This window comes from Poecilia formosa, unplaced genomic scaffold, assembly GCF_000485575.1.
Source record: "Poecilia formosa unplaced genomic scaffold, Poecilia_formosa-5.1.2 Scaffold62, whole genome shotgun sequence".
Classification (NCBI taxonomy): Eukaryota; Metazoa; Chordata; class Actinopteri; order Cyprinodontiformes; family Poeciliidae; genus Poecilia; species Poecilia formosa.
Genome location: NW_006800001.1, coordinates 835308 through 848859, shown reverse-complemented (window position 1 = coordinate 848859; position 13552 = coordinate 835308). Strand labels below are relative to the sequence as shown.

The following is a 13552-nucleotide window of genomic DNA, read 5'->3' as shown; positions in this document are numbered from 1 at the left end:
AGCATCAAGTTCAATCAACATAATTTCATCAAAACCAGAAAGACAAGGAGGAAAACAAAACATTTCCTTATAAATGGAAAAATAAGTCAAAATAGCAAAAGGAGAACCACTACTGTGGTCTCCACAACTTTGCTCCCTAACAAACTATTGGTCCCAGAATGCACCATGGTTGTGAAAACATGACCTGGCGTGATGGGACCAGAGTTTGCTAAAAAAAAGAAAAGAAAAAAAAATACAATGACTGATCTAAACAGAAATATTTTGGTGGACAAGTGAATGCAAACCTGTTGTTTTCTGGTCTAGGTGCCACATGCAGTTTGTCAGGTGACTCCCACTGAATTTACCACGGAGATTTGAAGTGGTTATCCAAAACCATGGCTATGCAAATATCTGTATTAAAAGTAGGCATTTGTTGCTTCGTCAGCTATTAAGTTCAGAAAAAAATTGCCACCACTTCTATGTTTTAATCATCTAATATTCATTTTTTTTCTCTCAATTTCTGTAGATTGATCAATTTGCTACATTTACATGTTTTGCTTTCAAACAGAATGTAAAGTGTTGATTATACATTTATATGACTAAAAATAGAAGGTAGGGATTTTGAGGTTTATCTCACTTTTTCGAAAAACTGTCATTTCATACACAGTTATGCACTTAAGTGTTTCGATAATCTACTGTACCTAAGTTATTTTCAATAAATGCCCTAATAAAACTGTTTGGGACCGACCAAGCCCTGAGCAATTTCTGTTGGAGGGAAGTAAGATGTAACTTTGACAGGTTTTTAGTGAATATGTGAATTTAAATTGGCCATATGAACTGGTGGGACATCTAGTGTTGGAGCCAAGATTTGCAAAAAGGAAAAAAAAAAAAAGAATCCACTGTAACTCAAATATGTGAAAACCTCTGATTACACAAGACAGAGAACAGGACTATCTTGTGGTAGAAAACTATTGTACATAATTTAGAATTACGTATAATTTTTCTGTCCAAGTTATAAATTCAATGGCTTTTAAAATTCAGATTCCAATTAAACAGAGTTACGTTCATAGTTGACACTTGGGCAAGTGTCAACAGGATGAATAAGAAATGAATTAACAGGACCAGCGAGGCCTGCAGTGCTTTAGATGCAGTTGTGGTTGTGACCTCCTCAATGAATTTGACAATCAGTGGTTTCAAAACTTTGGATACCTTTTTGCCCTCTACAAAATGAAATCATAATTTGACAGCTTCTTTTATTGCTTACTCTCATCATCATTAACTGAAATTAAAATGACAGTTTGAAAAATGTGAGACAAAAAGGAAAAAGAAAAAAAATCTGTTCAACCTAAGTCGATCGTTCATCTTATGCCACAGAAATGCGAAGTAGCACAGTAACGTGACAGGCGCATTTTTCCTCAAACGCAACTTGAGCATATTTAGAAATATTTATTTTGTTATTAAAGAAATACTGAGCCACAAAATACTCTATTGTCTAAATTGCACTTGACTATTTCCTCTGGTCACGCAAGAAAAGAAAAGCAACACAGAAGAAAAAGAAAATGGAGTCATTAACTGGAGCATCTGGATTAGCAGCTTGAACTTCTGAGTTTGAGTCGTTCTGGGACAGTGAGACTGTTTTCTGTTTCAGTTTATTAACATAAAATTTTATGTCTTTTCACCAGAGCAGACTTCAAGTAGCAGTCCCAGATCAGCTCTCCTGACACCAGAAGAGGAGCACCTATCACTGGCACGCATGCTCTGAGCTCTTCCCAGTCGTTTCCACCCATGGGGACAAAAGCCCAATGTGGAGAGACTGAAAAGGGGGAGATGATAACCCTCCAAGGGAGAGAGCTGGGTTTTGAGGTTGTTGGAAAGGCTCATGGAGGGGATTAGTGTGAATGCATGTGTGCTGTGTTTGTGTATAATCTTGCATACATGCAGGTGTGTGACTAAATCTGTATTTGCTCCCGAATCTCTGTGTTCAGATGATCCTTGCACGCACACTTGTCTGAACACCCTCTAGGAGCTGTTGACTGAGATGGGCTGATGTCAGGGTTTTGAAGGGAGGGGTTCTTTCACGCTCCACGCATGGGCGAAGGCAGATTAATTTTTCTTTCTGAGGGACAAGTCGGCAAAGAAGGGCGAGAAGAGGGGATTAGACGAGGTGAATTTTAAACTAAGACTTGTTTACAGAGTCAACGGGTATGTTGCCACAGGAAGTAGGATATACTCTACCTGTACACCGCAGAGAGATTAGGAGAGTTTCCAAAAATTAATGAGAGCAAGCGAGACGGTGGAGAGTCGGGACTGCGAGAGAGGAGATTTGAAGGATGTTCCCGCATGTTCAGTAAGTGGAATCCTGACGATTCTGGGTTTTGATTCTGTGTGCGTTTCACTTCATGAAAGAGAGGACATTAAAAGTTACTGACCAGTCTTCCTATTAGATATAGTTTCCCACGTATAGCAAACTAAATGCCATGTCTGTTTTTTATGTTTCTTTTGATATTTATTGTAGACCGTTATCTACTCTTCAAAACAAGCTTACATGTGCTCATGCATCTACTGGTAAAGGCAGCTGAACACACTTCTTTTGAGTACATTCATTTACAATTTTTACTCATTTTATTCTTTATTAATTCTTTTATTGGTTAAAATTTCTCCTTGGAAAGAGCTTATACAAAAAATTTATTATTTTGCCGTCTTGGTTTTGTAAAAAAAAAAAATAATAATAATAATAACAAAACCACCATTCTTGTGACTAACCTCATTATTCATTGCATCTGCACAAGTTCTGTCTCTTAGATGTCAGAAGAAAGTTCATATTTGATTAAATATCATCTTCTACCCAGTCATTTTGGTTCATCTGTCTTATTGTGACTTTGATGATCCCTTGTGACCTCGTCTCTCTCAGATGCTGCAGCTGCCAGAGCCGTGGTGGGTTCGAAGGGACCCAGGTAGAGAAAAAACATTTGTCCATCAACGAATCCAGGCTCAAGTGAGTCAAAACTAGCATTGACTATACAATTTGGACCACATTGCCTTCAATGGTTTTTTTGTATTGTTTTATTTTTTGAGTGAAAATCTGCAAAACTCTGTTTAGGTATTTTTGTATGAGACATGTTTAGACCTTTCTTTAAAGTCAATCATCTGGTTCAGAGTCCAAAGTAAGGAGCCTTGGGACAAACTAAAATCTGGTACAGAAGAGTAATACTTATATAGTCTGTCCAAAAGGCAACCTTCTGGCGAGCCATCAGAGATTTGACCAACATTGACAGGTGTGGAGCTCCTTGTTTGGAAAAAAAAAATGTCAGATTCAGAAAATGATGGTCAGGCAGACAGATTTATAATGAGCCTCTTTATACCACTAACCTCCTAAGCGCTTAAGTGGAAGGCCACCGAGCTGCTTCTCTTTAATCTTCACCTCTCATCGAAAATGCCTCTTGAGTTCTGAACATGGTTGAAAGTAACATGCTTATAAGTTGCAATGATAACAATCATACCAGCAAGCCAATTGAAGTCACTAGTGGGACAATCGCAGGTCCTACCATCCATTTAGCTCAATTTTCGGATTGTTACTCAACAACGCAAACATGTCCACCAACAATTCCATTTGAATGGTTTCCATCACATCCTCTAAGGTGTAATTTGCTGAAAAACCTCCTGGGCAGATGAATCAGGGCTGCAGAGCTGGTGTTTGAAAGATGAAATCTGAAGCCATCTCCTCTGTTTAGTGTTCATATTTAACATTTATGGACGTTTTCCCTGCTCTCTTAAACCACTTGTCTACCCTGCCAAAAGTTACACATTTCTGTCTTTAAACAGGTGTGGATTCTAAACTTGTGAGTTTGCACGTCTCGATGGCGACGACGGTGTTCGGAGTTCACCCCACAATCAGCGGGTTGCCGGTTCACCACTAAGGTTGTGTTTGGGTGTTTTTTGTCCTTGGGATGAACCAATCTTTGTTAGATAGTTTTGCTGGGTTTAATACACACAAGAATATCATGCCAGGAAAAATATCCTTCTTTGTTTCTTATTCAACTCCAGTAATATATGCAATGAAAATGTTCTTCAGATTAGTCTAACAAGAAGTCCAGTTGCCTTCTACTTAAGCACTTAGGATTGTCGTATCCCAGATGACTGGAAACCTCTTTGAGTATAAGTATATATAGTATAAGCTCCAACATGAATGCAAGAGCAGTACAGTCTGTACCATCAACATCAGTCCAGTTCACACCAGATGGAAAATAAAAATGCAAGAAAACTTAGTGAATGAAATCCATATCAAATCAGTTAAAAAGAAATGTTGTTTTGCAGTGGAAATCCAAACTCCATTGGGCAGCTATGTTTTTATTGTCAGTATATACTTTAAGTGAAAAACTTGTTAATATCCTTAGGATGCATGTAGTCAATCAGTTACTGTATAATAAGTGCTTCAAAGATGACAGCTTGCACGTGAACCTGTCAATAAAAAGACAATAATCACACGTTTACACATACACCCCCACACACCGGCTGTTTGCACATTTGTGTTAGTAGTGAACTCAAATGGCATCTACAGCCTTTAGACGAACAGAATACGTTATCTTCTTTTATTCGTAAGACAAACAGGAAACTGAAGTATGTTTTATCATATCTTTTCACCCAGGCAGCACACGTGTGCGCGCGCACACACACACGCACACACACACACACACACACGCACACACACACACACACACACACACACGCACACACACACACATTCTTCCAGACAACATCAAGGACTTCACTTGAGCTAAAGGGAAGATAAAACAGTAATTGTCTCTGTATTTTCCAATTAATTTGTTTTTAATCTTTGTTTTAAACATTTACAAGTACAAAGATGTCTAACGCATATGTGTGGTCAATATGATGATATTTAATTATAAAGGATTAGAATTTAGGTAGATCCTGAAGATTTTCGCAACTCCCATTGAAGCAGGATTTGATTTATTTAAGAAGTTAAATAAAATAAAGATTGTTTTTGGATTAGATGATTGGTGATTGAATTTGTTCTTTGATTTGTTTTATCAATTGTTGACCATTAACATCAGAAATAGTTGCCAATATGACCAAATAAAAATACTGTGTTTTATTCAGGAAATGCATGGCCAATATCTAGACTGTGTCAGAGTAAAACTATCTTGGACTATCAGCAGCAACAGAATAGAAAGTACTGATGAAACAACTGAATTGACTCTGTTATAAATGCCTTTTCTTTTATTTATTCTTGACAATACATTCTGAAAAGCTTCCTTAAATACATGACTGAGTCATGAACTCCTTCAGTCTTTTTAATTTTATGTATATGACCTCTGTAGGTCACCATTCAGGTTTTAAGAGATCATTTATTTTCAACCAGCTAAATTCAGCGACAGTTATGGGAGAATAAAAAGAGGAAGGATAGGCAGCAAAATAGGAGCAATGCCATGAATGGAGAGCCGGATGAATAAAGTGTTGGACTGCAAAATGAAGGAAAATAAGGTGGAAGATGGTCGCCGACTGAGGACAGACAGTCTGTTTAATGCACAGTCCGTATAGCCTTTTTTTTTTTATCTCCTCCCACTCAGTCCCTTTCTTTCTCACTACCTCATCCACATGCAGGTCAGCTGCGAGAAAATGATGGGGGGAGAAAAAGATAGGAGAGAAAAAGGGACTGTGGCGGCAAGCGAAGAAAGATAGAGCACTCTCCTGCCAATCAGTCTTCCCTGTCAAGCATTGCAGCGCGTGCCGCTTGCTACGAGTCATGCAGAGACCCCACCATTTAACTTGGCTATGTAAAAGGTTTTCTCAAAGGCCTAAAGGAGGTGAGTGCCAGGGACTAGATAAGGTCCCCTCCTGTATACCTGATGGGCCCTGCCGCAGGGAGGGAGGGTTAGAGTGGAAGAGCCAAAGCGTCTCCAACTAATACTTGAGGGAAAAGCTGTGAATGCACACAGTAACACCCAGAGGATGGGCAAGGAGAAAAGGGAAACAGCCTACAGGAGAGTTTGTTTTTCTTCGATGATTTCACTGCTTTATTTCATATTAGGTTGCCACTTAAAGTTTCATAACAAAATACCTTTCTCTACATTTTACTTTACTTTTTACATGGTAATTGCAATGAGCAGAGAACGTGCAAATGAAAATGTTAAATGTCTAAAGCTCACCACACCCATTGAGTTATGGGTTTACTTATATTTTTAAGGAAGATCCTCCCCATTTCGGCTTCATATTATTTCCAAACAACGACTGAGTGACACCTGGTATGGATCACACATTTTTCAATAGGTCCTAATACTTTACACCACAAACTTTCTTCTTGTATGACATTAGATACAAGAAACCAGACATTATTTTTAAAAAAAGAAAAAGAAAAATATAGAAAAAAAATCTTTTTTCACTTAAAATGGCAGAAAGAAGGGTGTCTTATCTTCATTTGTTTATTTTTCTGTAAAGCATTTTGAGTTGCCATGTGCATGAACGGTGCTGTACAAACAAACTTGCCTTGCCATATGTAATTAAGAAAATAAATCCATCTGAGATGCCTCTGCTCCATCACATCTGAATTCCCATCTGGCTGCTGACTCAATGAAATTTGTATTTTAATACTTCCATGACAATGTATAGTAGTATAACTTACATTATTACCTTTTGTAAGATCAAGCTACCTTCTTAATTATGCCATGTTTCTTTTGAGAGATTAAAAAATCTTGAGAAAGCTGTGCAACGCAACAAACCGAGGCACTTTTTTGGACAAAAAAATGCTTCTACAAAATATAGTTTTTGTGATTTTCTAATACTTTAACAAACAATCAGCAGAAATGGCAAAAGCATCCTTACTTTTTTCTCCATTATTTCTAATTGCTCTTTGTAGAAACTCTGGATTGTGGCCAGCTCCTGTTCTTTTCGCTCCAACAGTCTAGCCTGGGAAAGAAAACAAGAAAGAGACAGAGATTAAGTATGAATGACAGCAAAGATAATTTTTTTTTAGAAAAACACGACAAAAAAAAATATAAAAAAATAAATAATCAAAACACCTGTCCTAGACTGATTTATACTAAGATTAGCTTACAGAGAGCTAAGAGAATACTGGAGGCAATTGGTTGGCAAGGGAGTTTACTCATCACAATAAATTGTGCTTAAAACAACATACTTCACATGTTTCCAATATTTGTTTGGAAAATTCACCAAAAACTTATAAACATTGTAACTGTAACCTGACTGTGGACAGGTTAAGGTGGTAAGAATGCCTTTTCAAGGCACTGTAAAATACATTGTTATTTATTGTCAAAGCATCTATACAAAAGGCAGGAGGCGACAATAGCAACTCCAGGTGGTGTGGAAGTGATTGGCTGAAATCACTGAAAATACAGCTGAACACGACTGAAAACACTGAACATGTTAACTATTATTTCCAGTATCAATCATTTGTACTTTACCTCCAAGCAGAACACTAACCACAGCGCAAATGTTTTTGAATCACAAAGTATCAAAAAAATCACCATATACAGCTTCTAAACCTGGAAACATACACATGGCCACTTGATACAATTGTATGCAGGAGAACAGTACTTGAAGGTGTTTGCTGAGATAAACATTTCAGATTACTACTGTGTTCCCCACAGCAGTACACACACAACGGGGCTTAGTAGTACAGCTGTAAGATGCAAATGATGAATGCTTTCTTCCACTGTGAATTAACAAATTACTTGCATATTGAGATTTCAAAAGAATTAAAAAAACAAAAAGGTGTGATTTCGTCTTTCCCAAGTATTCAGTTAAAAAAACGAGAGGTTGTGTATTTCTGTGTAGCCTATACTTCTTTTCACAAGTCGTACTAATTCATTTTAAGTCAAAATAACACCAGTAATGTGTTGGAGCTGTACATTTAATTAGAACCCATAAAATCTAGATTACAAAGCAGCACAAAGAAAGCCGATTTGGGTGTAAACCAGCACCATACAATGACACTTACAAAACTAGTTAGGTGGCGTAAGATTGGCCCAGCTGTGGCTGGAGGTGAAGTGGTGTGGTTGACATTAGCAGGAGGTGAAAGCCTTTTATAAGCTCACTGAGCCAAGCTGTGACAGGCAGCAAGATGGTGGACTGGCTGAAGGAAGACCCACAGTTTGGGCCATGGCAAAGCAGCATGCAAGCAGAAGAAGACAAAAAACAGATGTAAAAAAAATAAATAAATAAATAAAGAGAGAGACAGCGAGAGAGAGAGAGACACACATTTTGAAAATTTGTTGGCATTTTAGCTGGAAGAAAGACAAATGTATGCATTGGTGATAAAAAAAGAAACCTGTTTCAAAAGCATAGGAGCATATAATTTTATCATTTCCCAAAAATTAACCACATAATTACAAAGAACTCCATGAATAATATGAATTTGAATAACATATAGCGAAAACTAGCAAAAGAGCTAATAAATGAAAAAAAATAAATCAATAAAAAATAAAAGCGAATGAGTTTTGAATGAACAAAAGTTGGGGAACTCTGCCAAGCCACAGGACAGCGGATTGTAAATACTCTCTGTTTTTCACAAAGCTGAGAAATATGTTCACTGCCGCATTGTATTGCTAATTCACAAAAATGTATTTTGGTTTTTCAAATTAATTTATTAACACAAACATATACACACAGAGCCACTAAATGTTTTCTTCTCCAGAAAACAAGCATATCGCCTTAAGCTGATTTATTATGCAGCCGTATTTTAAAACAAACTCATGAAAAAAACTCCTGAATGCATGATAATTAGCGTGAACATGATATGCTACTTGAGCACCTGCAGATTAATCTATGTAGAAAGGAAAGGGAAAGTGGTGCTATACTAAAGATACACACACTGATACTATATCATGCTGAAATGATGACTATTTCCTCTACTTAACAGGTGAATTAGTAAGAGTTTGATCAGATGAAATATTAACTGATCGACTCTTCTTCTGTACCACTTAAATAAATCGGTATGCACACAAGCACAGCACAGCTACACTGACTGACATAACATTTATTGTAATCCAGTGTAATCTCATGCTAACTTAACAGACACACACATCTTCGAAGAGCACATGTGCAAATCCCTGCTCTACGCTCCCTCTTTCAACGGCTGCTGTTTGATGCTTGGAAAGAATGCGTGTACATGTGCGTTTGCATGTAAAATCTCCTCTGCCAGCAGCACAGATGATGTGTAATTTTCTAGCTGAATACTTCCCAAAGATTTGTTGTGCAAAATGATGGCGGCAGCACACTTGCAGCCTTGCTTTAAAGCACAATGAAAACATGACATCTAAATAGAGAAAAGAGACAGAGAAGGAGAGAAAGGGATAGCCGAACTAAGATGGTAATAGTGTTGTTGCTTACCCACGCATCCAAATCTGCTGGCTAGGAAAGAGAGAGGGAACTGGAGTTAGAGAGACAATAGAAGGAGGAATAATACAGAGTTTAGGTGGAAAAAGGGAGGCGAGATAAAGACAAATTTCAGAAAGTGGAATCCAGAAACTTCCAGAAGAAAGAAACTTGGTACTTCTAAAATCCCTTAGAAAAACAAATACGAACTGTTGTTGCTGTTGTTTGCATAACGGTTCACTTTAAGAGTTTATATTACATTACAATTACAAGAAGATATATCCTTTCATTTATCTAGATGTATTGTTAAAGAAACATACTCATGCTTATACTGATACACAGACTTATATCCATCTAAAACTATCCAAGGACTGAATTTTGTAACTTGGTTCCAGTATAGCTTCTGTTATGGTGTTATGAGCCGAGTTGCCATGTTCTGTTGACAGAATCGACTAATCAATGTTGTCAAGATGGCTGACAACACTGAGCTACAACAGGATCGACACCTTTTAAAATCATTTCAGTCAGTGGCAGGGTTTTTGGGTGCTCTGTAGAAAACAAAAATATTGACAGAGTGACAGACAAGATGCGCATGTCAGAGTACTGAGATCAACATGATCTTCTAAAGATGTTAAAAAGTTAAGATATGCTTTGCGGTTTCTTAAGCTAAACTGCTTATTCACAGTATGTTTTTTTTTTTTAGTTAAAAATCAATCAAGTCAAAAGTTGCAAGCAAAGCTTTGCTGTGATTTATAGTAAAAACTGTTGAGGTTTATTAAAGCAGTTGAGCTCCTGTGCATTATTCTGTTCAAATAACTCCTAAATTTTAGGAAAAATAAATGAACCTGGAGTAATCCGACACTCCTAATATAGCCGATGCATTTTTATGCTACTCATAGTAATTTATAGACCTTTTACGACTTTGTGTCAAATGCAGCCACAAAGTATATGACCATATATGTGGTAGGCTATCCCCAAATCAAGCAAAGCTCAGACAGGCGTACAATGCCATATTTTGTTTCTTGCTGTTCCTCCCAAGCTCTCCCAGTCTGGCATTGGATACAGAACACAGAAGGGACAGATTAAAGCGGTAGGTGGCTCTAATGTTGCCATGCCTCATAAAAACACCATTGAGTTAAATGAGGTGAACTCACAAAGCCAGTGGCTGCAAAATGCGTTTGTGTGGTTTTGGGTAATCTTTGTAACGGATACAGCCAACACCATCTGTTAAACCTTCCCGCTCTTCGGTCGCTGGACCAAATCTGAATGTGTGTCTAAGAGTGTCCATGTATGTGTGAATAGCCGGGATCCCCATGGATTGCTCACAGGAGTGAGGCGGTCCCATTTCCATAGATGAGAGATTTTAGAGGAGAGGTGAAGGGGCTTGTAGAGATGCAGACAGATAAACACACACACACACGCACACACGCACACACGCACACACGCCCAAGCAGTTTGATGGAGTCTGCAGGCCAATAGCAAACAGTGTGACTGGAGGTACATCTACATTATATTTATGTGACCCAGATCTCCCTGATGGCCAAACATTAACGTGAATGTAAAAGCCTATAGACTAACTTTTGGAACCGTCATGGCGGTGGCTCTAAACCATCCACTCGTGTATATAACATCAACTTCAGAACAATGAAAACATACATTTGCTTCTCTTGTCACGGGTCAGGCCATGTATGTTCTGTTTGGTTGGAGGACATGCCAGCAACTTTGTCTAAAATGGGGTGAATTTATATGACTAGAAGAAACGAATGCTTTGTTCTACCATTTGAGCTACCAAATCCCAGGAAAATGCCTAGCTGTCATGTCACAATGGACTGGTGACCTGTCCAGGGTGTGACCTGCCTTTTGCCCAATGACATATTTCAAAAGAAAAACATTGGTTAAAAGATGACAGATGTGGAAAAATATTTTGACAAAACTTTTACACAGAAAGCCAAAATGGACATCTGCAAAGTGGACCTCCATGTTTCTGTCTATCTATCCATCTATCCATCCAACCATCCATCTATCCAACCATCCATCTATCCATCCATCCAACCATCCATCCAACCATCCATCTATCCATCCATCCAACCATCCATCCAACCATCCATCCAACCATCCAACCATCCATCCATCCATACATACATCCATACATACATCCATACATCCATACATCCATACATCCATACATACATCCATACATCCATACATCCATACATACTGCCTTCTTGGTAAAAATCAGCTTTGTGTTATTCAAAATTAATCCAATCTTACATTACATTATTCATTTACAAATTGTTCAACCCGCTGAACTAATGAAGTACGAAACATGGGGTAAATGGATAATAGCTGAAACATTAGTTTAGCTTAAACAATATGAGGAAATAAAGGAAACTGCAAAAACAAAACAAAAAAAACAATGGAATAAACACCTTATTTTACCTGGAAAAAAACATGAAAATCAGAAACCGTTTCATCTTTACACCACCTCATGTTTACAGTTATGATCCTAATATTTATGTTCTTTTCTAGCCAAGCATCTGGAATAGGCACAATGTACAAATAATGACATGTCTCTCCAAACCGTTTCAATATCACTGAGTAATGTAGAGGGGGGAAAAAAAGAGGACAAATAACCTTTCAATAAATTCTGTTTTCTCATGAGACTTGATGGGTCCTTGCGTCTGCCTGAGCATAATTCATGCATTTTATTAGATAAGAATAATCTAAAAGTGCAAAATATCTGTGTAGGTGAAAAGGGGGGCAGATTTTACCAGCCCAGAAAAATCAAAGATGCTCCTTCAATATAACCGCACCAATTTCATGGATCCTGATACATTTGATCATGTATGCTTAGTTGATTATGTTTGCTGCGTGTACCGAGCAGGTCACCAGATGCACCAGCTTGGCAACGCTTCACGCTTCATTTAGACTTGGAATCTTAACCATCCAGTAACATAGTGTGTTTCTGTCTATTTCTCTGTGGGAGAGGAAAACAGAAAAAACAGAGGCAGAGACTGTGACACAACAAAACCATGAGAGCATGGCAGTGTAAATGTGTGTGCGTGCGTGAGTGAGTGAGTGTGCATATGTGCATGCATGGCAATATCAGACCTTTTGGTCTCCAACACCACCTCACAAAGTGTGAAACGCTTCCTTGGAAATCAATTATGTAAATGCTAAATTATGCAAATGGTGCGTGTGAATGAATCTATGTGTTTGGGGAGAAAAGGTTTTGGTTTGGTTTCTGCCTGAAAGTCAGGAGAGTAGAGAGAGAGGGAAAGAGAGAGAGAGCGAAATGAGGGAAGAGGAATAAAATTAGGATTAGTGTGGAGAATGTCACAGGGAGACGCGGTGTGCACAATTTAACTCTTGATTTGGCTTTTTAATCAGGAAGAAAGACGGAGACAGATGCAAATACAAACAGAGAAGAGAAAATACCTGAAAATTGTGGCTAATTCACTGACATCCCTCTCACTGTCATATCATAATGGAAGTAAGTATGTTGTCCATCACTTGTGCCAGTAATAATGCATATCTGTGGTAACGCTGAGCCCCTGAATCTAAACTTAAGATTTATCAGAGCTGCTAAATTAGCTAAAAAGCAGCATTTTTCAAAACCTTTGAATTAAAAGGCACATACATCCATTTTCAAGCTTCAATGTGAAGTTGTTTAGTATTTACAAGTTTTATTTTATTTTTTTTAAATAGTCTGTTTTAAAATTATTATTACTGCTATATCTATTATTACTGCTACAAAAAAAAAGTAGTTTTGAGGTACAACTATCAGGGATCAGGGATAACATTATGACTGCTAACAAGGGAAGTGCGTACCACAGATCACCTCTTCATCATGGCAGCTGTGAATGTTTGGGTATATTAGGCAGTAAGTAAACATTTCAAGCGTTTGATTACATTGCATTAATGCATATTATTTGACTTTTACGGGCAATTAAATCATTAATTTTGGCTGCACTGGGTATAAATATTTTATTTTGCCAAATAAAATAACATGCATTTTGCCGTGTTTTTGCAGTCGTTTTAGTTTGGCCAAAGGGGAAACTCTCTAGGCGCCTCATAGTGCAGCAGTAGAGCGGCCACCCGATAAACGGCGGCTTTTAGCCCTGGAATCAGCCGTCCGTGGTTCAACTCTCAACCTCAGGATCTTTGTAGCATGTCTTTCCCCATCTTCTCTTAACTCCTTTCCTCTAAAAAAGGAAATACT

The 13552-nt window shown here is 37.9% G+C and overlaps 1 protein-coding gene across 5 annotated transcripts in view; it reads right to left on the bottom strand.

Annotated features, from left to right (window-relative positions):
- Window positions 1-13552, bottom strand: part of chchd6b (coiled-coil-helix-coiled-coil-helix domain containing 6b) — an 81869-nt gene that overhangs the window by 49240 nt on the left and 19077 nt on the right. For 4 of the 5 annotated variants that reach the window (XM_016672512.1, XM_007554212.2, XM_016672514.1 and 1 more), the window contains exons 5-6: window positions 9346-9366; window positions 6820-6903 (exon numbers count right to left, since the gene is read on the bottom strand). In XM_016672512.1, the coding sequence (XP_016527998.1) occupies window positions 6820-6903; window positions 9346-9366 (105 nt within the window). The remainder of the gene's footprint in view (window positions 1-6819; window positions 6904-9345; window positions 9367-13552) is intronic. The other variant, XM_016672513.1, reaches the window with a different exon arrangement.